At 42.8% G+C, this 23,327-nt stretch overlaps 1 protein-coding gene and 1 long non-coding RNA gene across 3 annotated transcripts in view; one reads left to right on the forward strand and one right to left on the reverse strand.

Annotated features, from left to right (window-relative positions):
• The first annotated feature begins 1,252 nt into the window (after positions 1-1,252).
• LOC122423426 overlaps positions 1,253-23,327 on the forward strand; it is a 79,530-nt gene continuing 57,455 nt past the window's right edge. Inside the window, exon 1 of the long non-coding RNA XR_006264154.1 lies at positions 1,253-1,546. This is a non-coding gene — a long non-coding RNA (uncharacterized LOC122423426). The remainder of the gene's footprint in view (positions 1,547-23,327) is intronic.
• On the reverse strand, positions 13,636-15,366 carry LOC122423424 (histone H3-like centromeric protein A). Of its 2 annotated transcripts, XM_043440476.1 has the most exons (2): positions 15,095-15,366; positions 13,636-15,016 (listed from the first exon to the last, which is right to left on the reverse strand). In XM_043440476.1, the coding sequence occupies exons 1-2, from the start codon at positions 15,293-15,295 to the stop codon at positions 14,882-14,884; spliced, it is 336 nt and encodes a 111-aa protein (XP_043296411.1). In that variant the 5' UTR covers positions 15,296-15,366; the 3' UTR covers positions 13,636-14,881. The 2 variants fall into 2 exon arrangements, with proteins under 2 accessions (XP_043296411.1, XP_043296410.1); XM_043440475.1 differs by having other exon boundaries at positions 13,636-15,366.

Genomic DNA, 23,327 nt, shown 5'->3' on the forward strand with positions numbered 1-23,327 from the left:
GAATTCCTCTGGGGTGTAAAACGATCTGCCTCTTTTCGGCCTCTGTGTCATCACGCCGCTCCTTCCTAAACCTGCAAGAATGGTCTAGCCCCTTCTTCCTGTAGCTGCAGGTTACTCCCCCCTCCTTACTCTGTCTGGTGACACCATCCCCAGGAAGCTTTCGGGAAAGCACTTCCCCCTCTTTCCACCCGGCCAAGTTGGAGTTATTTCGCCTTTTCTGGGCTCCCGCCCATTGCTGGGGGGAGGGGAAGCAAATGGCTTGCTTCCCTCAAGGCACTTACCGCAGCGAACCTGGCTTTCCTTGTTTCTCTCTCCCTTTTAGCCCGCTTTCTTTCTCCTTGTTGAAGTCATGGACCAAGTCCCTGTGTGGCCTTTGCGCCTAACGCAGGACACACACACCCCCCCCCACCCCCGCACCGCCCCCAACCCCACACCCATTTGCTATGAGAGTGGATGCCGGATAGAGCAGGACATCAATCAGCATCTTATAATTATAGAATCACAAGAGTCGTCTAGTGCAGTCCTCCCTTTTACGGATGCTCTTCCTGAAGTCTCCTGATACAGGCTTTTGGGTTAATTCTGTTTTTCTTCTTGAAGCCCAAAGCACTTTTGCTGTTAATGATCTCAACATCCTGGGCCGGTAAAGATGGGGTAGGTGGGTGCCGGTATCCTCCCCTTTACTGTAGTGGAAACTGACTCAAAGAAACGAGACGACGGGCTTCGGTGGGGCGGGGGCTGTAACGGGAATTCAGGGCTCCAGGCCAGTGCGGAATTTATTGTGTCTCCTTTTGGGAAGCGTGAAAGTAAGTAATCGATTTATGAGCCCCAGGCGGGGATCCTTCAGCCCCCTAGAAGGATTGTAATGGGGTCTAGAGGATTAATGCACTAAACGCTGGGAGGATTGACCCCTTGGCAACTTGGCCAGGTCTGGCCGGGTCCGCCGCCCTTCCCTTGACTGGATGACCAGTGAGTTGCTGCCTCTTTAAGGCCCCAGCGCCCCGCCTCCGGCTCGTCTCCGACCTCCTCCCACCTCCTCACCGCCACTCCGCCAGTTCCAGACTTCCCTCTACAGTGAGGTCATCTCCCCGTTGCCCATTGGCTGCGCTGGGCCGTCAGTCACAGGAAGTCCCGCCGCCACGCTAGCCTCCCTTGTAGCCCTCTCGTCCCCGCCCTCCTTTTAGTCCGTGGCTCCCGGCCTCCACGAGGCCTCTGATTGGTCAGCACTGCTGTCACTCCTCCAGCGGGCGTGGCGTGGTGCGGGGGGCGGGAGGCGGGAGGCGGGTGTGGTAGGAGGGCCCGCAGCTTCCGTGGCTGAGAGGAGCCGGCCGAGGCCGTGTCTGTGGTGTCCCCGCGGCGGCAGCGGTGAGCGCGACCGTCCCATCCTTCCCACCCTCTCAGCTCCGCTCGCTGCACGCCCTCCGCTCGCGCCGACTTCTCCACAGCCCCGCGCGTCCCAGCTGGACGCTGAGCCTCGGGAGGAGACACGCGCGGTTGAGAGCCGGAGCGGGTACCGCCGCGGAGCCCGGCCCGGGAGGAGATCGAGGCGGTGAGTGAGAGTCCGGGCAGGGGACCCCTCCCCCACCGCGGCCCCGCCCCGAGCATCCTTTCTTCGGGCGACCCCGCCACGCGCGCCTTCCGGGGGTCGGGCTGTGGGCCGTCCTCGCCCCTCGGCCGCTTCCCCACCGTCGCCCCGCTTCCCCAGGCTGGGGTCGTAGAGCCGGGGCCGGCGGCGTGGGGTCGCGGGCGGTCGGTGCACCTGTGCGCGGCTGGGCCGGGCCGCGGGGGTGTGGAGGCACGGAGTTTCGCGCCCCCGCGGCGTCTCGGGCGTTTCGTGACTGCAGGGACCAGGTGTTTGTCGGGCGCTTTCTCCTGGATCTTATGCAGACCCTTAGGATCCATGTGCAGTTCCCAGGATTCCCAAGCAAGGACGTCTCACCTGGACTTTTTGACGCCTGTGTAGCTACCTGAATGCTGCCAGGTGTAAGGGATGTGGCAGATCTGAAACTTTCCCCTCCAACAAAATGTTTGTCAGGACACTTCTAGTATATTCCCTAGCCTGGCGAGAATGCAGAAGCATTGATTCTCTGTAGTTGCTAGGGCTGGAGTTTTCGAGTCAGACTCTCAAACCTGCCGTTTGCCAGCTGTGTAATCTTGGGCCTCAGTTTCCTCATCTGAAAATTAGGGGTAATAATAGTATCCATCATGGGGTCGTTGTAGGAGTTAAAATGTTTGACACCGCGCTTGCCCACCTTAGTAAAGGCCCAAGCAGTGTTTGTTTTTATGATATTGAGAACCGTGATAGACCAGCATGTGTGTGTAAGCCCCAGCACAACTTGGCTTTGTCAGGGTTTCTCTGTTTTCTCTCTGTTATGCAGCATAACTAAAGGGCAGTTTGGTGGACAGTTAACTGCTTACCACCCTATACTTGGCATGAAGTGTGTGTAGACAGGAATGTGAAATACGTCACTTAACTCTAGCAGTGAAATTACACCTAGTGTCCTATATGTTTACATACTTTAAAATCCATAAGATGTCTGAAATGCCCCCCCCCCCCCCAGTTGCCAGTTTTTGAGCTCTTTTCAGGGTCTTTTCCACCTGAAGCCAAGGTCTGAAGCAGAATCTCTATTTAAAATAAGAAGTTAAATTTGCATGTCTTACTTTGGAAGATCCCCCAGACTCCACATTTCACTTATGTAGTTTTACTGTTGAAAAGCAGCCACCTCCCAGAGATGAGGTGACAGCCAGCTGGCCCACGGCCCTATGACTGTAGGGTGGGGAACCTTTGGCTGAAAGTTACTAAGCTAAATTTTGCCTGGTGGTGTTCGCATTTTGCACAGCGAATCAGAGGGCTTTATGAGCCTCAGTTTCTTAATGAAATGTTTTAGAAAGAAGCAAACCATTACTGCTTTTTTCAAAAACACATGCATAGGAAAACCGGCTGTAGTATAGTTCCAACATTTGCTTCAGTTCTTTGCCAGTAACTCTTAAGAAGAGCTCCTGTTTAAAAAGGCTTCCAAAAGCCACATCCATTAGGATACCATTTTTTATTTAGCATGAAATCATGTGAGAGTATTCTGTATCACATAAGCCGAAAGTATTTATTGCAGACTTTCTGCGTCTTTAGTGCTATGTCGAGTGCCATGAGGAAGGGATTCAGAAGTACAGAGGAGCATCTCGGCCCAGAAAGGGCAAAAACACAAAGTTTGGTCACCCAGGAGTGATTATGGGTACTGCTTAAGTAATGACTTCATTCATTCATTCAGTTTTTGTTTCATGCCTGTAACGTGCCAGGTGTTTTTCTAAAAGCTGAGGTTAAGAAATGAGTGAGGTATATGTTCCCTCCTCATGAGGAACTCACAGTCTAGTGGGAGAGACAAAGTGACAGATAGCTATAACACACTGACAGAAACTCCAAGGACAAACCCAGAACTGTGTGGGAGAGTCGGGGGAACTTTTCCTTTGGTTTTCAAGGAGAGGATGGCCTTTGAGCTGAATCTTTTATTCATTAGATAAAAGAGAGGAAGATCATTCCAGAGAGGAATAACTAAACTTGAAAACTGACAACTGTTTGGACCATAAGTACAAGCCCTAGGTAAGGGGAAAGAAAACTGACATTCTGCAATGCTCACTACGTAACAGGCATCAAGCTAGGCTTTTAATGCATTGCTTTAATCCTCACAGTAATTCTATGAGGTAGATTTTACTTCCACTTCAGGATATGGAAACTGAGGCTCAGGGTGTTAAATAATTTGTCTAAGGTTACACAGTGAGTGACAGAGCCAGGACTGGAATTCCTAACTTAAAAGTGTAGTGAGCTTTTTTTTTCTTTTAACATTCTGTTTTGTTATAGAAGTACTAAATAATACAACATACTTCAGTTAAAAATTGCTTTCTGTGAAACAAATTCATATTTGATTGAGTTGCTTGGACTTGTATAATAAATATAGGCTATTTTTAAAAAATCAAATGGTATTTATTTTACACTTATAAATGTGACATTTACTAAAAATTGTGGCCCATGAAAACATTCAGTAAAAATGGAGAATACGGAGACAGATTTAAGCGGGGGCACTTTAGGAAGTAAACAGGTGTGGACTTTTCTTGAGACTGCAGCTTCAATATTTATTTAAATGTAAAAGAAAAACATATGCAGACATCTAGCCAATTAAATAGACACGATGAAAGGGGTAAAACAATTTTTGAATGCTTAAATTTTACAAAGGGGAAACTAGGATTTTGAAGTCCTGTTAACAAAGATTGTTGTATTATATTTAGAGAGACCACCATGGCAAGGGCATATACTGGACTGTAAGCTCCATAAGGGCAAGAATGTTTGTTTTGTTGTCAGCTTCAAGCGCGGTTCTGGGACATAGCATTTGCTCAGAAGTCTATTTCAGAAGGCCTCTGAGACAGAAAAGGGAGGACATTGATAGAGTACAGATGAAGTACTTTAGGCATAGGGAATAGTTTGTAAATGGATACGTTTTGGAAGAAAAGAAACAGTGGACAAAGGGGAATAGTCTGTTGGCACAGTTCAACAAATATGGGCACTGTTTATTTCTCAGGCTTCAGGGAGCTTTGAGAATTGAGAAAACAGTCTATCTCTTAAGGAGCTTCCAGTGTTAGAGAATAAGTGTCTGCTATTAGCTGTCTACCGCTGTCAATTGCCGTGTAACAGTTATCCCCAAAGATAGGACTTAAGATGGCAACAAACATTTATTACCTCTCACAGGTTCTGTGAGTTAGAAGTTCAGGAGCAGATGGGCTGAGTGGTTTCAGGCTCAGGGGATCTCGAGAGATTGCAGTAATATGTCACCTGGGTTGCAGTCCTCCAAAGGCTTGATTGAGGCTGGCAGATCCTCTGTCAGGGAGGCTAATCAATATGGCTGGCAAGTTGATGCCAGCTATGGAGGGAGGTCTCTGTTTCTCTGCATGTTTGCCCCTCCACAGAGCTACTTGCCTGCCCCCGCCCGCCCCCGGCATGGCCACTGGCTTCCCCCTGAGCGAGTAATCCAGTAGACCAAGCCGCATCGTCTTTTATGACTTAGCTTCAGAAGTCACATACCATCCTTTCTCCAGCATTCTGTAGGCCACTTGTTGCAGGAAGCGATTGCACAGGGATGTAAATACCAGAAGGTAAGGGTCATTGAGGGTCAGCTTGGAGGCTGGCTGCCATCGTGGGAAGCATAGAAAAAGCTAAGTGTTGGAAGAAAGCACAGGGTGCTGGGGTAGGGGAGGGAAAGAGGGAGAGGAGGGAAGGACTCAGAAGAGGGAAAGATTACCTTTGGGATGATGAGGGAATTGGGGAAGTTTTCATTTTTTGAATAGATAGTTGCAAATGTTTATTGTGTGCTTACTGTGTGCCTTTGACATGGTAGGCTCATTTGTGGAGAGGGATACTGAATTAGGGCCACCTGAATGTTTTTAAGTAGCCTAGACCAGCATTGACACTAAGGACAAATATTTGATCTTTATGTACAAGGTGAAGGTGGAGTCATTTTTCTGATGTTGAAGAAAACAGTCACTTATCAGAGAGATAGATAAGCAGTTACAGAGTGTAAGTAGTTAAGAGGATAAATACTAGAGCCAGACCGTCTGGGTTCGAATCCTGGCTCCACCGCTTGCCAGCTCTGTGTGTGGTACTGTGATACTTCTGCTACTTTATCTTCTCAGTGACTCACTAACTGTAAAATGGTGATGATAATGATGCCTGCTTTATATTCTGCTCTGAGGATCGAAAACCTTAAATATGCCAAGTCCGTGGAACACCTTTACATGCATCATCATCATCATGATTACTTTTTGGCAGTAACATAGAACTGACATGAGTGAATGAGGTTGGAGGCAGAGATGAATGAATATAAAATGATGTATTCAGAAGGAGGCATTTAGATGTCAATCATTGCTGCTTCAGCATCACTTTTTCCAGTTCAGATACCTACATCTTGATAGATTTTATTTCACCAGTTGGAGTGAAAGCAGTGGTTTTATTAGTTGAACTCCACAGTTAAACAAGACCTCAGGAGGTACACAATTTGCCTGTTAACGCATTGTTGACCGGGGTATTTTTGCAGAAACTAATGCCTATGGCATTAATATGTCTCTGGTCAATAATGTGTTAAGGGTATCTCATACTCTCTTGTTGTCCCTCTTGATCCTGGGCCCTCTGTCTGCAGAATGGGTTTAGTCAGAAGCAGTTCTTACAGTTTCACAGGCTTCAAGAGAGCTTAGAGGTGGATCTAGGCCCCAAAGTAAAAATACCTAGAATGAGAACTTTTGTGACTGAGTCACAAAAGAATCTGCAAAATTCTTAAAGTTATTGACTTGTCACTTCTGTGAAGAGGAGAGAGAAGTGAACTCGATGTCGCTAAAGGTGTTGAAGCAGAAATTGGTTGACCCGCCAGGGTGCCTTACTTGCTGGTCAGTCATGTCTGACTCTTTGCAAATCCGTGGACTATAGCCCGCCAGGCTCCTCTGTCCATGGAATTCTCCAGGCAAGAATACTGGAGTGGGTTGCCATGCCCTCTCCCCAGGGAACTTCCCTGACCCAAAGATTGAACCTGGGTCTCCTGCATTGCAGGCAGATTCTTTACCATCTGAGCCACCAAGGGTGCCTTGGGTGGAGCTATTTGCTGAAGTTGCCTTCAGTTCTGCGGTTCAGTGACTCAAGTCCAACTCTCATTGTTTAGTTGAAGGGAGGCTCTGAGGAATTAAATGATTTGAAGTTCCACAACCGTCTAGTGGCTGAGCTGGAGCAGTTCCTCACCCTTTGTTTAAGACAGGCTAACACAGCAGTAACAAAAGGCCTGCAGAATCCTAGGAAGACAGAGTTGTGAAAACAATTTTTTTTCTTTTCTTCAGATACCGTGTTTTTCCTTTTGTGGTATATTTGATTCATTTGCTTCTTATACTTATTCTTGTTAATAAGCATTAAGAAATCATTCCCTGTATAAATGAGTACAAGTAATCAGTAATTTGGGTAGCTCATTTCAAAATCTGGAGTGTATACTCTGTTTGTTACTGAATTTGAAAACAGGTGGGCTATTTTCAGGTTTTTGATCTCTGAAATTGTGAGAATTTCAGTTTGGTTTGCTGAAAAAAATCTTTGTTTTGATATCAAAGTTAAAAGTATTCTGGGTATAATTTGAAAAAAAGTTCTAAACTTCCTATCCAGAGAGAGTAAAATAATTAGTGAGGTAACATGTCAAGTGTAAGGGCAGGAGCAGAGCTAGACACTAACAGTTATCAGCTGTGTAACCCTAGACTCACCACCTAACCTTCTGCGACTCGCCTTCCTCATCTGTAAAATGGAGTTAATAATTCTTAGAACATGAGGTGGTTATGAGTATGGAGAAACGTAAAGGTGAGTAACAGTGACATGTGCTTTATTAGTCACTGTGTTGCCTCACTAATCCTCCCACCGGCTCTGTGAAATAAGTACCAGCGCCATTTTGCAGAGGAGGGTAGGGAAGCTTGGAGAGATGAACTGAATTAGGAAGCCCACAGTCAAGATTTGAACTCAGGTCTGTCTGTGAATTGAAAGATGGTGACTCCCCTCCATTCAGTGTTGCTCAGGCCCCAGGTCCTGTGCCTCCAGTGAATGTGTGTTCCTTTTCACTTTCTTTTGCATGGTTAGTGAAAATGTCTATACAGTGAGAATTTTTTATGGTAGTAATCACAGTGCTGCCGCTCTCAAAATACTCTTTGGAATATTCCTTATATGCATTCAATATCTTACTGCCGTTCCTGAAATGGAAGGCTGTAATAGTGACTTCACTTAAGTTGCACAGTAAGTACTTACTAAATAAGGGCATACCAAAATATCCAAATTAAAATTTTTTGGTCAGTGTTTCAGTATCTTTGTAACTGTAAATGGTGTAAGTTATGCCAGAGTCTCTTAATCGTGGTTAATTTGTACATATTTTCACTACCACAGAATTGACAGGAATGTGGAAATTTGCCCTCTCATACTTTAGGACAGGCCATATTGCATGTTGGTATTAGAATGGTGTTATCGTGGTTGACACTGGCTTTATTGTTGATTTTACATTTCATTAAATGATAGATATCTTTAAAATCTTTTAAAATTTGCCACATATATGTTGTCTTGGATTTTTTTTTTAAGGTAGAGCTGGGGAAACAATTCAGAAATGAAGAGTTAGAACTATTTTCTTCCTTATTCTTGATACATGTTATAATCACTTTCTGTGAACAATCACTTGAAGTGAAGCTTCCATCCAGGGAGCATTACATTCTTTAATTCTTACATACCAGCTTAATGCCCTGAGGTCATGCAGTGAAGGCAAAGATGTCGTGGTATTTTAAATTATATTTTATGGATTCAGCGAATCATTTCACATTATCTTGTTGATATTTCCTTTCTCTTCAGATTTTTTTTTTTTTTTTCCTGGGCTGAGGGTGTGCGGGGTGTGTGGTCCTGGAATAGGAATAATAGGGAGCCAAGAATATAATGAGATCATAGGCTAGTAATTTGAAATTAAATACATTTAAAATTATTTCCTTTACTTAGTAGAAGTTCGCAGAATGGTGTGGTTCATATGTGTGATATCTGTCATGAATCTTTGTATACATTGAATCAGTTATTTATTTAATCATTTTCATGACTCAGTCACTCTGTAGCATAATTGACCTCCCCCTCTCCCCTCTTTTGGCTTTCACCTGAAAGCTGATTCTGAAGGTGAACCTAGCAGAAACAGTATGTGTGAAAACTGGGTATGACTTGTAGGATTTGAACAAGCTATTCATGACATTTTATTTTCAACGTGTTTAATAACCTGTTGGGTGCCTAAATAAAACTGAGATAATTATAGTGTAACCTTTTGTTCTATTTGGAGAGTGTTAAGGGATTTTTGAATACCCTCCAAAATTCACCTTCATCAAGTGAGCTTAGAAAGCTCTTTCTAGACCAGGAATTCTCAAAACTTTATCTGCATGACAGTTCCTCCTCCTCCTGGCCGCTCTTTTTTTTTTTAAAGCCTAGTAGACTTTCCCTGCTGTTTGGAGATAGTAGTGATGAATTTTAGAGTTGAATGCACCTGTTTTCAACTGTGGCTCTACTGCTCACTGGCTTTGTGATCTTGGGCAAGGGAATTAATCTTTCTCAATCTCTGTTTCCTCCTAGGGTAGGTGTAAGGAGTAAATAAAGTTACATGTAAAGCATTTAGCACATAATAGGCATGTAGTTCATGTTAAGTTTCATAGCACCCAGAATTTTGTAACACAAGTCCCAGTTGCAGCTGAATAGTTGTGTAATTATTTTATGTTTTTCTTCTCGTAAACTTCAAGAGGCTGTCTCTTCATGACTCTTTTCCTGGCATGCAGCATAGTGCTTGGCAGGCATATAATAAATGCTCAGTAAACACTTGTTGAATGAATGAAAGTGACTCACCTCCTCTTCTTAACCTGTCCTCCCTTGCCTTAAATTACAGTGTCCTGAACTTACTGTCTTTGGCCCAATTGAAAATTGACTTGTTACTTGAAGTTTTGCCTATTAAAGATAGGAGCTGGGGGAGGGGGAGGACAATGTATGGATGAATAACCAGAAAAAGAGTAGAGCAATATTCACAGTCAATTCTATGTACTCTGGATTTTCTGACCCTCTCTAATCTGGTGTCCAACCCCATATTCTACCAGAACAGTTTTCAGTGAGGCCACTACTGACTTGCATGTTGCTGAGCCGTTGGGTTGTCTCTAGCTTAGTAAAGTGGTAATGTTTCTTCTGGTTAATCAGGTTAGAGCTTTGGAGTCATCTTCTCTTTCTTTCCCACTTCACATTCACTCCATTGGCAAATCCTCTTAGCTTCTTCCATATGCATGATCTGATCACTTCTTACCACCTCCCTTGTCTAAGCCATCTGTATTAGTTTCCTGTGGCTACTATAATAAATTACCAGAAACTTGGTGTCTTAAAAAGACAGTACATATTTATTCTCTCACGGCTCTGAAGGTCAGATGTCTGAAACCAGTTTCACTGGGCTGAAATCAAGGTGTCAGCTGCAGAGCTGCAGTCCTTCTAGAAGTCTTAGGGGAGTCTGTTCCCCACCTCTTCCAGCTTCTGGTGACTGCTGGCATTCCTTGGCTTGAGGTGGTGTGTCTTCAGTCTTCAGGGCCCGCATTTTCAAATGTCTCTCTGCACGTCTTCTCCTCTGTTTGTCCCGTCTCTGCCTGCCTCTTTTATAAAGAAATTGCATTTAAGGCTCACCCAGATAATCCAGGATAACTGCTCCATCTCAAGATCTTTGACTTAATCATGGCTGCAAAGATTACCCCCTTTTCTGACATACAAGTTCTAGAGTTAGGATATGAAGGATGTGGATATCTCTTATGGTACCATTTTCAGTCTACCGCATTCTGCCCTTTGAACCTCAAAGGTTCATATTAGTCCCAGAAGCAAAATACATTCATCTCATTTTGACATTCCAGAGTCTCAACCCATTGCAGCATCAAGTCCAGAATCTCATCTAAATATCATCAGCTCAGAAGTGCAAAATCTCATCATCTAAATCGGGTGTAAGACTCTGGGTGTGATCCATCTTGGGGAAAAATTTCTATCTGTGGGCCTGGGAAACTAGAAAACAAGTTATGTGTTCCCAAAATACAGTGGTGGGACATGCAAAATATGACTGTCACAGACATTCCCAAATCCAAAAAGGAGGAGATACAAGGAATAAGTGTGTCACTGATTCCAGGCAGTTTCAGAATTCAGCAGGGGAAATTTCTCAGGTTGCAAAGCCTGGAAGTAAAATTCTGTGGCTAGGGACCCTGCCCTCTGGGCCTGTGGCTCTGGCTTCTGGGCCCAAGGCTCAGTTCTTAGAATTATCCTTACTTTTTCTTGAAGGGTAGGTAGTGCATGTTTTCAGCTGAGTAGTTTTATTAGTAGTTAAATTGCCTGTAGAATTTTGGTAGTCCAACAGTCTTTCTTTACTTTATTCTCTTTCTGCCCCTTTCAGGCCAAGCTGGCAGTGTTTCTGCTGATAAAACATTCTCAGAAACCTTTTGAGACTCCTGTGTATGTCTCAGGGATTCTTGTCATTAGACAAGAAGGTCCTCCAATCTCATATTGCTTCCGAGCTCTGCTTAGGTGGTTGGGTGGGAGATCCCTGAGTCACATGTGTAATCTTTGAGCGCTAGTGAAAGGTTGTCCAGACACACTCTTGGCTTTTTCTCCACAGCAGTGTTTTCTTAAGAGGGTATCTCCTAATTTTAGCATTTTTGTGATCTAGATAAGCTGAGAATTTCCCAAATCATCATGTCCTGGTTTCTTTTAACATTTTGCCCATCTGTTTATCTTTCCTGTTGCATTTTGCCATAAGCAACAAGAAAAAACTAGGTTGTACCTTCAACTTTATGCTTGAAAATCTCCTTAGCTAAATATTGAAGTTCATTGCTTATCCTTGCTAAATATCCAAGTTCTCCTTTTCACACAACTCCTGGACAGAATTCACATAAGTTTTTTTTTTTTTGCCACTGTCTAAAAAGGATTATTTTTCCTTCGGTTCTTAATAATGTTCCTCATTTTCTTCTGAGCTCTCACCAGAATCACCTTTAATGTTTGTTTTTTTACCAGCTTTTGTTTATGATGACATATGTATTCTCTTAAATGAGATACACTCTATCTGTTGTGCTTCTCACTTCCTTCTGAGCTCTTACCAGGAGTGTTTTCAACATCCATATTTCTACGAACAATCTGTTTAAGGCAATCTAAGCTCTTTAAATTAGCTTCTCAGAATCTTTCCAGCTTCCATGCAGTATCCAGTTTGAAAGTCCCATTCCATATTTTAAAGAATTTGTTATATCGGCACCCTACTTCAAGATACCAAAATCTCTATCAGTCAGCGTTCAACCAGAGAAACAGAACCAGTAGGAGATTAAGGGGTTTATTGTAAGGATTTATTCCTTACATTGTTGTGGTGGCTGGTTAGGCAACTGCAACATTCATAGGCTAGACTGTCGAGGACAGATTGGAACTTAGCAGAAACCAAAGTTGGTATCCACAGGTGAAATTTCTCCTTCTGAGAAATCTGCTCTTCAGTTCAGTTGCTCAGTTGTGTCCGATTCTTCGCAACCTCATGAACCGCAGAACGCCAGGCCTCCCTGTCCATCACCAACTCCCGGAGTCCACCCAAACCCATGTCCATTGTGTTGGTGATGCTGTCCAATCATCTCATCCTCTGTCGTCCCCTTCTCCTCCTGCCCTCAGTCTTTCCCAGCATCAGGGTCTTTTCGAATGAGTCAGCTCTCCGCATCAGGTGGCCAAAGTATTGGAGCTTCGGCTTCAACATCAGTCCCTCCAATGAACACCCAGGACTGATCTCCTTTAGGATGGACTGGTTGGATCTCCTTGCAGTCCAAGGGACTCTCAAGAGTCTTCTCCAACACCACAGTTCAAAAGCATCGATTCTTTGGCTCTCAGCTTTCTTTATAGTCCAACTCTCCCATCCATACATGACCACTGGAAAAACCACAGCCTTGACTAGATGGCAAAGTAATTTGTTGGCAAAGTAATGTCTCTGCTTTTTAATATGCTGTCTAGGTTGGTCATAACTTTCCTTCCAAGGAGTAAGCGTCTTTTAATTTCATGGCTGCAATCACCATCTGCAGTGATTTTGGAGCCCAGAAAAATTAAGTCAGTCACTATTTCCACTGTTTCCCCATCTATATGCCTTGAAGTGATGGGACCGGATGCCATGATCTTAGTTTTCTGTTGAGCTTTAAGCCAGCTTTTTCACTCTCCTCTTTCACTTTCATCAAGAGGTTCTTTAGTTCCTCTTCACTTTGTGCCATAAGGGTGGTGTCATCTGCATATCTGAGGTTATTGATATTTCTCCCGGCAATCTTGATTCCAGCCTGGGCTTCCTCCAGCCCAGCGTTTCTCATGATGTCCTCTGCATATAAGTTAAATAAGCAGGGTGACAATATACAGCCTTGACATACTCCTTTTCCTATTTGGAACCAGTGTGTTGTTCCATGTCCAGTTCTAACTGTTGCTTCGTGACCTGCTTACAGGTTTCTCAAGAGGCAGGTCAGGTGGTCTGGTAGTCCCATCTCTTTCAGAATTTTCCACAGTTTATTGTGATCCACACAGTCAAAGGCTTTGGCATGGTCAATAAAGCAGAAATAGATGTTTTTCTGGAACTCTCTTGCTTTTTCAATGATCCAGTGGATGTTGGCAATTTAATCTCTGGTTCCTCTCCCTTTTCTAAAACCAGCTTGAACTTCTGGAAGTTCACGGTTCACTTCCAGAAGCCTGGCTTAGTGAATTTTGAGCATTACTTGACTAGTGTGTGAGATGAGTGCCCTTGTGCGGTAGTTTGAGCATTCTTTGGCATTGCCTTTCTTTGGGATTGGAATGAAAATTGACCTTTTCCAGTCGTGTGGCCACTGCTGAGTTTTCCAAATTTGCTGACATATTGAGTGTAGCCCTGCCACAGCATCATCTTTCAGGATTTGAAATAGCTCAACTGGAATTCCATCACCTCCAGTAGCTTTGTTCGTAGTGATGCTTCCTAAGGCCCACCTGACTTCACATTCCAGGATGTCTGGCTCTAGGTGAGTGGGAGTGATCACACTTTTGTGATTATCTGGGTTGTGATGATCTTTTTTTTTTTTTTTTTTAAATGTATTCATAGATAAGCTTTATTCCAATGTTTACATAAAAATGAGTTGATGTCGAACAGGAAAAGGTTTTTATAAAGGGTTAAAATTTATCAAACAACAGAACTTGGTCCTTCCCTTTAGTTTGAATTCAATTGGCTGACGCATCATTATTAGTATCCACCCTCACTAATCATTTTCATCACACACAATATCTAAATGCCTTTGGATGGCACTTCCTATTTCTCTGGAAGTCTCTTAAACTGCTTTCAGTTACAAGAGAAAGGCAGGGATTTTATGGGCTCATACTCTACTCCACTGGAGGCAAAGATACACCCCTCAATTCTCTTGTTTAAATTGTGGCTGTTGGCAAAGTGTCCAAATGAAGGATTTAAGGCTAACACAAAGAACATAGTATAATCTATGTATAACAGTAACTTTGCTTCTTCAAATTTTTTCCATTAAGAATTATTTCTATTATCTCTCCACAAGGAAGTTATAAAAATACCTGTAAAAACATTGAAAAGGCTCTTTAAAATCCTGGAATGAAAAATTCTGAAGTATAAATTATGATACATCTTCTATGATTTGCAAGTAAAGAATAAAATAAATTCTACAATTTGGAATTTCTGAATGATTTTGGCAGGAATTTACCAGAAGGAGCCAGAACATCAAACCTTAACAATTTTCTATTTTCATCCCAATTGAGTTTTTGAAAAGCTGTATAATCTGTTGACAGGTATAGTCCACATACGAACTTGCTTCTGCTGTTAATGATGAAGTCAATCTGAAGGACAGAGATTTGTACGGTGGATGCGCCAGGCTCTTCCATGCAACTGACTGGTCTTCTCTTATTTTTTCCATCATGTTTTAAATAAAAGTAAATATATATATGGTAAAAAATTTAAATGGTACAAGAAGATTTAAAATAATCAGTAAATATCCTTTTTGCCCATAACCTAGAAAATCTGATGTCTTCCAAATCATCAGTCACATGAATAATTTGCAAAGTGAAGTCAACCTTAGAGTCTCTTCATCTGAAAATTATTCTCAGGATTTCTGGAATGTGTTGATTCTCTCAAATATTACCTCTGTTACAGAGGAAAGCCATGCAGTCTTCTTCTAAAAAAAAACTAACTACGAAAGCAACTCGCACGCTCTGCTCCAAGAGGGCAAGTCCAGGCAACACCTTGTATTCCGTGGATCTGGTCCTGGCTACAGGCAGGGGCTCTGGTATCAACCAGAGACTCGGGCGGGTGGCCAGAGCTCAGCCAAGCCCTTCCTGAATGCCTCGGATCCTCTGGGCCAGCTGCACATCCTTTGGGAAGAGCGTGACGTGGCCGGCGTGTAAGGAGAGGAGATAGGCATCCTCGAAGAGATGAATTAGAAATGCTTCTGCTGCCTCTTGTAGGGCCAACAGGGCCTGGGCTTGCCAATTGAAGTCCACACCACGAGTGAATTGAACACATATTTCTCTTGCCAGGCGGCAGAAGGGGGTCTTTCTTAACAGCAGGTGTGTGGTCTTCTGAAGAGTTCGGATCTCCTTCAGGATTCTATATCTCCGGCGAGCAGGTGAACGGGAGGACGTGCCTAAGGACGGGGCCGGCCGGCGGGCGGCGGGAGCCGGGCTCGCGGGGCGCCTCCTTGGTGTTTCGGGCTTGCGGCTCCGGCGCGGGCCCATGGCGGGCGCGCAGAGCTGCGGCCCCGCGGCTCCTTCTAGATCTTCTGGGTCCGGGGACAGAGGCTGGGAGGGCCGGGTGTGATGATCTTTTTTGTACTGTTGTTCTGTGTATTCTTGCTCTTAAGGCCTTTTATCTGATGGATTCAGGCCCACCTGGATCATCTAGAATAATCTCCTTTCCTTAAAGTCAACTGATTATGAATGTTAATCACATCTGCAAAATACCTTCAAAAGCAACACTTAGATTGGTGTTTGAATAACTGGGGACCTTAGCCTAACCAGATAGACCCAACTGTGCGTGTGTGCCTGCTCAGTCATGTCCGACTCTTTGCGACCCTATGGACTGTAGCCTGGTAGGCTCCTCTGTCCATGGGATTTTCCAGGCAAGAATACTGGAGTGGATTGCCATTTCCTTCTCCAGGGGATCTTCCCTGCCCAGGGATCGAACCTGCATCTCCTTCGTCTCCTGCATTGGCAGTCGGATTCTTTACCACTGAGTCACTTGGGAAGTTCCAGACACAACTGACCATCACTGTATTATTGTTATCTCTTGCCTGGATTATTGCAGTAAAAGGAATGGCTATTTTCATTTATATTTTCCCTCTCATGTGGTATTTAACATAGTCGATCACTTTCTTGAACCATTTTCTTTTCTTGCTATGACATTTTTCAGGCTTCCCTGGTGGCTCAGCAGTAAAGAATACGCTTGTCTGTGCAGGAGACCCTGGTTCAATTCCTGGTTGGTTAAGATCCCCTGGAGAAGGAAATGGCATCCCACTCCAGTATTCTTGCCTGGGAAATCCCATGGACAAAGGGGCCTGGGGGGCTACTAGTTTTTCACCTAAGACCTTATCCCTTCTTTCTACCTCTCCTGCCATTGTTTCTCAGCCTCTTGCTAGCTCTTCTTCACCCTGACCCAAGTGTGGGATTTTCTCAGGACTCTGGCTCAAACCCTCAAACCTCTTACTCTCTGTGTAAGAGATTGCATCTAGTTCCATAGCTTTAAGTACTAACTATATGCTGATGATTCCAAATGTGTCTATCTTTTCAAATACAAATCACTTTGCCACTTCTACCTGGTTGTCTTACAGACATCTCAAATTTACATTTCAAACTAAACTTTTAACCTTCGTTTCCTCTTGTCAGAGTCGTTCCTACTCCAGTGTTCTCCTCCATTTCTGTGAATGGTGCTTCTGTCTGTAAAAGTTACATAAGCCAGAAATCAGAAGGGTCATCTCTGACGTATCCTTGTATCCTCTCATCCATTCCACCGTCAATTTCTATTAATCACTGTATAAATATTATCTCATTTGTCAACTTCTCATTTCTTCTACTGAAGCCACTCTAGTCCAAGCCATGCCCTTTCCAGGACCACTTCAATAAATTCTTGACTAATTTTCCTGCTTACATCCTTCCCTCTGATCATAATCATTTCTCCACACCAAAGCCCAACTTTCAAATGCAGATCTAATCATATCACCAGCCCTTGTTCCCTAGCCTTTCTCTGTCTATAGGTTCCAAGCAGATAACTTATATGAATGGAATTGGATGGGTCAGAGATTTTATACGGAATGGTAGGAACTATGGCAATTGGAGAGAAGAACGTGCCCTGTCTAGAGAGGTCAGCCAGTACTCAGTGTTGATTTATTGTTGGCATTTGGGAAATATAGGTCCAGAGTTGCTGATCTTCTGATTTTTTTTCCCAGGGGAGCCAGAAGTCTGGATTTTTTTTAATTGTGAATTTTCTCTATATTAAAATGTTGACAACCAGTTTGAATTGAAAAAATTTCTATACTTAGTAATACATTTAATGAAAAATTAAAAAAAATTTTTACATTGAAAATCACAAAATATGGCTGAGAAAAATTAAAGAAGACCCAAAAAAGTGGAGATGTACCATGTTAATGGTTTGAAAGACCCAGTGTTGTTAAACAATCCAGTAGACCCAAAATAATCTATTAAGATGCAGTGTGTTTACAAAGTAAATTCCTGAAGGCTTTTTTTTTTTGGTGTGTGTGTGGAAATTGACATGCTGAATCTAAAGTATGTGAAACTATGAAAAATTTACAATAGCCAAACTATTTAGAAGTGGGAGAATAAACTTAGAGGACTTAAATTACCTGATTTTAGGACTTACTGTATAACTAATCAAGACACTATGTTATTGGTATAAAAAAGAAATGTTGATCATTGACCACAATAGACTCGTGAAAGGGACATATATGATCAGTTGATTTTTCAGCAAAGGCCAAAACATAATTCAGTGGGGAAAGGATAGTCTTTTCAACAAATGTTGATAGAACAGTTGGATGGATATTTGTATGTAAAGAAATGTCTTAATCCCTATCTGACACTATACAGAAAAATTAATTTGAAGTGACTCATAGACCTATATATACAAACTGAAGCCATAAAATGTATAGGCAAAATTATAAGAGAAAATCTTTGTGGCCTTGAAATAGGCAAGGATTGTTTTAGGACCCAGAAAGCTCTAACCAACCATAGAAGAAAAAAATTGCTAAGTCAGACCTTTATCAAAAGTAAAACTTTCTGTTCTACAAAATACGTTGTACGAAAATGAAAAGGTAAATCACAGACTGGAAGGATATATTACAAACACACATATGCTGCATATATACACACACACATATGTATGACTTAAATCCAGAATATGTAAAACATTTTAAAATTCAGTAATGTAACAAATGGCCCAGTTAAAAATGAGCAGAAGTTTGAATAGACTCTTCACAGAAGAAAATATATTTGAATGTCTGAAAGCATATGAATAGGTGCCCAACATCATTAGTTACCAGGGAAATATAAATTAAAAACACAGTGAGATACTACTTCATACCCACAAGGATAGCTAAAATTTAAAAAAAAAAAAAATTCCGAGTATTGGTGAGGATTTGAAACAGCTAGAATCAATATATGTGGGTGGTGGGAGCGTGAAATGGTACAACCACTTTGGAAAACAGCTGGTCAGCTTCTCCTAAAGTTAAACACATACTTGCCATGCAACCCAGCCATCCTGCACATTGGTGTTTATTAAAGAGAAATGAAACCATATTCACAAAAAGACACATTAATTTTCATAGTACCTAATAGCCAAAAAAAATGGAAATAGTCCAAATGCCATCATCATCAGGTCAAAAGATAAACTAATAGATAAAACAGTGGATTATCGGTTTATGCAACAATGTGAATGAATCTCAAAAACATGTTGGGTGAAAGTAAGAAATGAAAGAGAACTTACTGTATGGTTTCATTTATATTGAAGTTTTAGAAGAGGTGAAACTAATTTATAGTAACGAAAATTAGGCCAGTGGTTGGCCTGGTGATGAGTGTGGAGACTGACTGCAAACTGACATGAGGGACGATGGGGATGTTTTTTCTTGCTTAGGCGTGGTTATAGCACAATAGTGTACATTTGTCAAAACTCATTGAATTTCTTGGAAATGTACACTTCAAATGTGTGCATTTTATTGTGAGTAAATTATGCCTCAATTTATTTAAAAAATACTGTACAGGTCAACACTATGTACTAGACAGAAGTTATTTGCCTGCCAAATTTGGTTGAGGTCAGCCAGTTTCTAACAGCTGATCTGTACCCCCGCCCACACATACACTGCAGGAGTGCCTGGCCTGTAATAGGCCTTCAGATTTCTGCTTGATGAGCTGCAGCTCCATTGTAAGGAAACACCCCATCCTTCTTCCTCCTGCAGCTTTCTGACTCCAGTCATTATCATGAAGTTAATTGTTTGGGCTCTCCTGGCCAAAGTACCTTGAGGACAGATTATATATGTATGTGTGTGTGTGTATATGTGTGTGTATATATATATATATATATGAATTACATTTGGCACAAAGCAGACACTGGGTAAGCTCTTCTTCCTTAGAATCTGTTTCAGCTTCTGTTTCTTTGTCTTGAGCATTTACACTCTGCCAGCAGTGCAGAAGACGCAGGTTCGATCCCTAGGTTGGGAAGATCCCCTGGAGAAGGAAATGGCAACCCACTCCAGTGTTCTTGCCTGGGAAATCCCATGGACAGAGAAGTGTGGCAGGCTACAGTCCACGGGGTCGCAAAAAAGTTGGACGCCACTTAGTGACTAAACAACAAAGCAGAATTATTACATGTTTTTTCAACCAGAACTTTAAAAAGCACCAGTTATCATTCTGTTCTGATACTTGGTACCTTTCTTTGATAGTGCTGCTCTGAATTCTCCGAGTAACCTTCTTCTTCCCCTTCCCTAAACTATGTCCTTGTCCATTTTAAAAGTTAGCCTGAGGCTTAACTTTACAGAACAACTTGCCTCGGTCAGTACAGCCTCAAACTTGTTTTCAGACTCTCCTCTCCCTGTGGTACCTCTGATTACTTCTCTCTCTTTTTTTTTGGCCAGGTCATGTGGTGTGCAGGATATTAATTCCCTGACCAGGGATCAAACCCATGCTGCCTGTGCCGAGTCCTACTGCTGGACTTCAGGGAATTTCTCATTTCTCTTTTTTTTTAACTTAACATTTCTTTTTTTCGCCAAGACCTTTTCTTCCTGTTGACATTGTAGTTCACTGAGGTTGGGGAGGGGTAGCTGTACTATTTTCTTTTTGTATCTAAGATCTGTACCAAGTGGGTTTAATAACTAAAGCAAAGAATATTAACGGCACATTCTACTGTGAAGGTAAATAACGTGCAGCTCAGAGCCCATAATGGTTAGAAGTACAGTACTTTAGATAACTGGACCCAGGTCTTTTCTCCACCTTTTCTTGGCATAAGCCGCTGGAAAGGAAGCCAGGGAGATTAAGAGTTGCCTCTATCTGATAATAGCCCAGAAACTTAAGAGGAGGCAGTTCCCACAGCAGCAATCTGAGTCCAGTAAGAGAGCTTAATGAACTGCCTGTACCTGTATAATCATAAGAGTTTGTCTCTGTGCTGAATATCAGAGGAACTAATGAAAAGAAAGTTAATAGGAATATGAGAATGAGGAAAAAAGAAGTGGGGATTGGAATTGCATAGTATGTAATCTTGATAGTTCCAGTTCCAGTTCAGTCACTCAGTCATGTCTGACTCTTTGTGACCCCATGAACCGCAGCACACCAGGCCTCCCTGTCTATCACCAACTCTCAGAGTTCACCCAAACCCATGTCCATTGAGTCAGTGATGCCATCCAACCATCTCATCCTCTGTTGTCCCCTTCTCCTCCTGCCCTCAGTCTTTCCCAGCATCAGGGTCTTTTCCAAGGAGTCAGCTCTTTGCATCAGGTGGCCAAAGTATTGGAGTTTCAGCTTCAGCATCAGTCCTTGCAATGAATATTCAGGACTGATCTCCTTTAGGATGGACTGGTTGGATCTCCTTGCAGTCCAAGGGACTCTCAAGAGTCTTCTCCAACACCACAGTTCAAAAGCATCAATTCTTTGGCTCTCAGCTTTCTTTATAGTCCAACTCTCCCATCCATACATGACTACTGGAAAAACCACAGCCTTGACTAGATGGACCTTTGTTGGCAAAGTAACGTCTCTGCTTTTCAGTATGCTATCTAGGTTGGTCATAACTTTCCTTCCAAGGAGTAAGCGTCTTTTAATTTCATGGCTGCAATCACCATCTGCAGTGATTTTGGAACCCAGAAAAATTAAGTCAGCCACTATTTCCACTGTTTCCCCATCTATATGCCTTGAAGTGATGGGACTGGATGCCGTGATCTTAGTTTTCTGTTGAGCTTTAAGCCAGCTTTTTCACTCTCCTCTTTCACTTTCATCAAGAGGTTCTTTAGTTCCTCTTCACTTTGTGCCATAAGGGTGGTGTCATCTGCATATCTGAGGTTATTGATATTTCTCCCGGCAATCTTGATTCCAGCCTGGGCTTCCTCCAGCCCAGCGTTTCTCATGATGTCCTCTGCATATAAGTTAAATAAGCAGGGTGACAATATACAGCCTTGACATACTCCTTTTCCTATTTGGAACCAGTCTGTTGTTCCATGTCCAGTTCTAACTGTTGCTTCGTGACCTGCTTACAGGTTTCTCAAGAGGCAGGTCAGGTGGTCTGGTAGTCCCATCTCTTTCAGAATTTTCCACAGTTTATTGTGATCCACACAGTCAAAGGCTTTGGCATGGTCAATAAAGCAGAAATAGATGTTTTTCTGGAACTCTCTTGCTTTTTCGATGATCCAGTGGATGTTGGCAATTTAATCTCTGGTTCCTCTCCCTTTTCTAAAACCAGCTTGAACTTCTGGAAGTTCACGGTTCACATATTGCTGAAGCCTGGCTTGGAGAATTTTGAGCATTACTTGACTAGTGTGTGAGATGAGTGCACTTGTGCGGTAGTTTGAGCATTCTTTGGCATTGCCTTTCTTTGGGATTGGAATGAAAATTGACCTTTTCCAGTCGTGTGGCCACTGCTGAGTTTTCCAAATTTGCTGACATATTGAGTGCAGCCCTTCCACAGCATCATCTTTCAGGATTTGAAATAGCTCAACTGGAATTCCATCATCTCCAATAGCTTTGTTCATAGTGATGCTTCCTAAGGCCCATTTGACTTCGAATTCCAGGATGTCTGGCTCTGGGTCAGTGATCACACCATCATGATTGTCTGGGTCGTGAAGATCTTTTTTGTATAGTTCTTCTGTGTATTCTTGCCACCTCTTCTTAATATCTTCTCCTTCTGTTAGGTCCCTACCATTTCTGTCCTTTATTGAGCCCATCCTTGCATGAAATATTCCCTTGGTATCTCTAAGTTTCTTGAAGAGATCTCTAGTCTTTTCCATTCTATTGTTTTCCTCTTATTTTTTTTTTTTTTGTGTTGATCACTGAGGAAGGCTTTCTTCTCTCTCCTTGCTATCCTTTGGAACTCTGCATTCAAATGGGTATATCTTTCTTTTTCTCCTTTGCTTTTCGCTTCCCTTATTTTCACAGCTATTTGTAAGGCCTCCTCAGACAGCCATTTTGCTTTTTTGCATTTCTTTTTCTTGGGGATGGTCTTGATTCCTGTCTCCGGTACAGTGTCATGCACCTCTGTCCATAGTTATCAGGCATTCTGCCTGTCAGATCTAGTCCCTTAAATCTGTTTCTCACTTCCACTGTATAGTCATAAGGGGTTTGATTCATGTCATACCTAAATGGTCCAGTGGTTTTCTCCACTTTAATCAATTTCAGTCTGAATTTGGCAATAAGGAGTTCATGATCTGAGCCACAGTCAGCTCCCGGTCTTGTTTTTGCTGACTGTATAGAGCTTCTCCATCTTTGGCTGCAAAGAATATGATCAGTCTGATTTCGGTGTTGACCATCTGGTGATGTCTGTGTGTAGAGTCTTCTCTTGTGTTGTTGCAAAAGGGTGATTGCTATGACCAGTGCATTCTCTTGACAGAACTCTGTTAGCCTTTGCCCTGCTTCTTTCTGTACTCCAAGGCCAAATTTGCCTGTTACTCCAGGTGTTTCTTGACTTCCTACTTTTGCATTCCAGTCCCCTATAATGAAAAGGGCATCTTTTTTGGGTGTTAGTTCTAGAAGGTCTTGTAGGTCTTCATAGAACTGTTCAACTTCAGCTTCTTTGGCGTTACTGGTCCGGGCACAGACTTGGACTACTGTGATATTGAATGGTTTGCCTCGGAAACGAACAGAGATCATTCTGTCGTTTTTGAGATTGCATCCAAGTACTGCATTTTGGACTCTTTCGTTGAGTATGATGGCTATTCCATTTCTTCTAAGGGATTCCTGCCCACAGTAGTAGATATAATGGTCATCTGACTTAAATTCACCGATTCCAGCCCATCTTAGTTCGCTGATTCCTAGAATGTCGATGTCCACTCTTGTCATCTCCTGTTTGACCACTTCCAGTTTGCCTTGATTCGTGGACCTGACATTCCAGGTTCCTATGCAATATTGCTCTTTACAGCATCAAACCTTGCTTCTATCACCAGTCCCACCCACAACTGGGTGTTGTTTTTGCTTTGGCTCCATCCCTTTGTTCTTTCATTCATTCATTCATTCTTCATTCTTTCATCCCGTTTCTTTCTCCACTGATCTCCAGTAGCATATTGGGCAC

This window comes from Cervus canadensis, chromosome 21 (assembly GCF_019320065.1).
Source record: "Cervus canadensis isolate Bull #8, Minnesota chromosome 21, ASM1932006v1, whole genome shotgun sequence".
NCBI classification, from domain to species: domain Eukaryota; kingdom Metazoa; phylum Chordata; class Mammalia; order Artiodactyla; family Cervidae; genus Cervus; species Cervus canadensis.

Bases quoted from the DNA above. Each gene is read 5' to 3' on its own strand.
- LOC122423424 (XM_043440475.1), bottom strand. From the start codon at position 15,295: ATGGGCCCGCGCCGGAGCCGCAAGCCCGAAACACCAAGGAGGCGCCCC.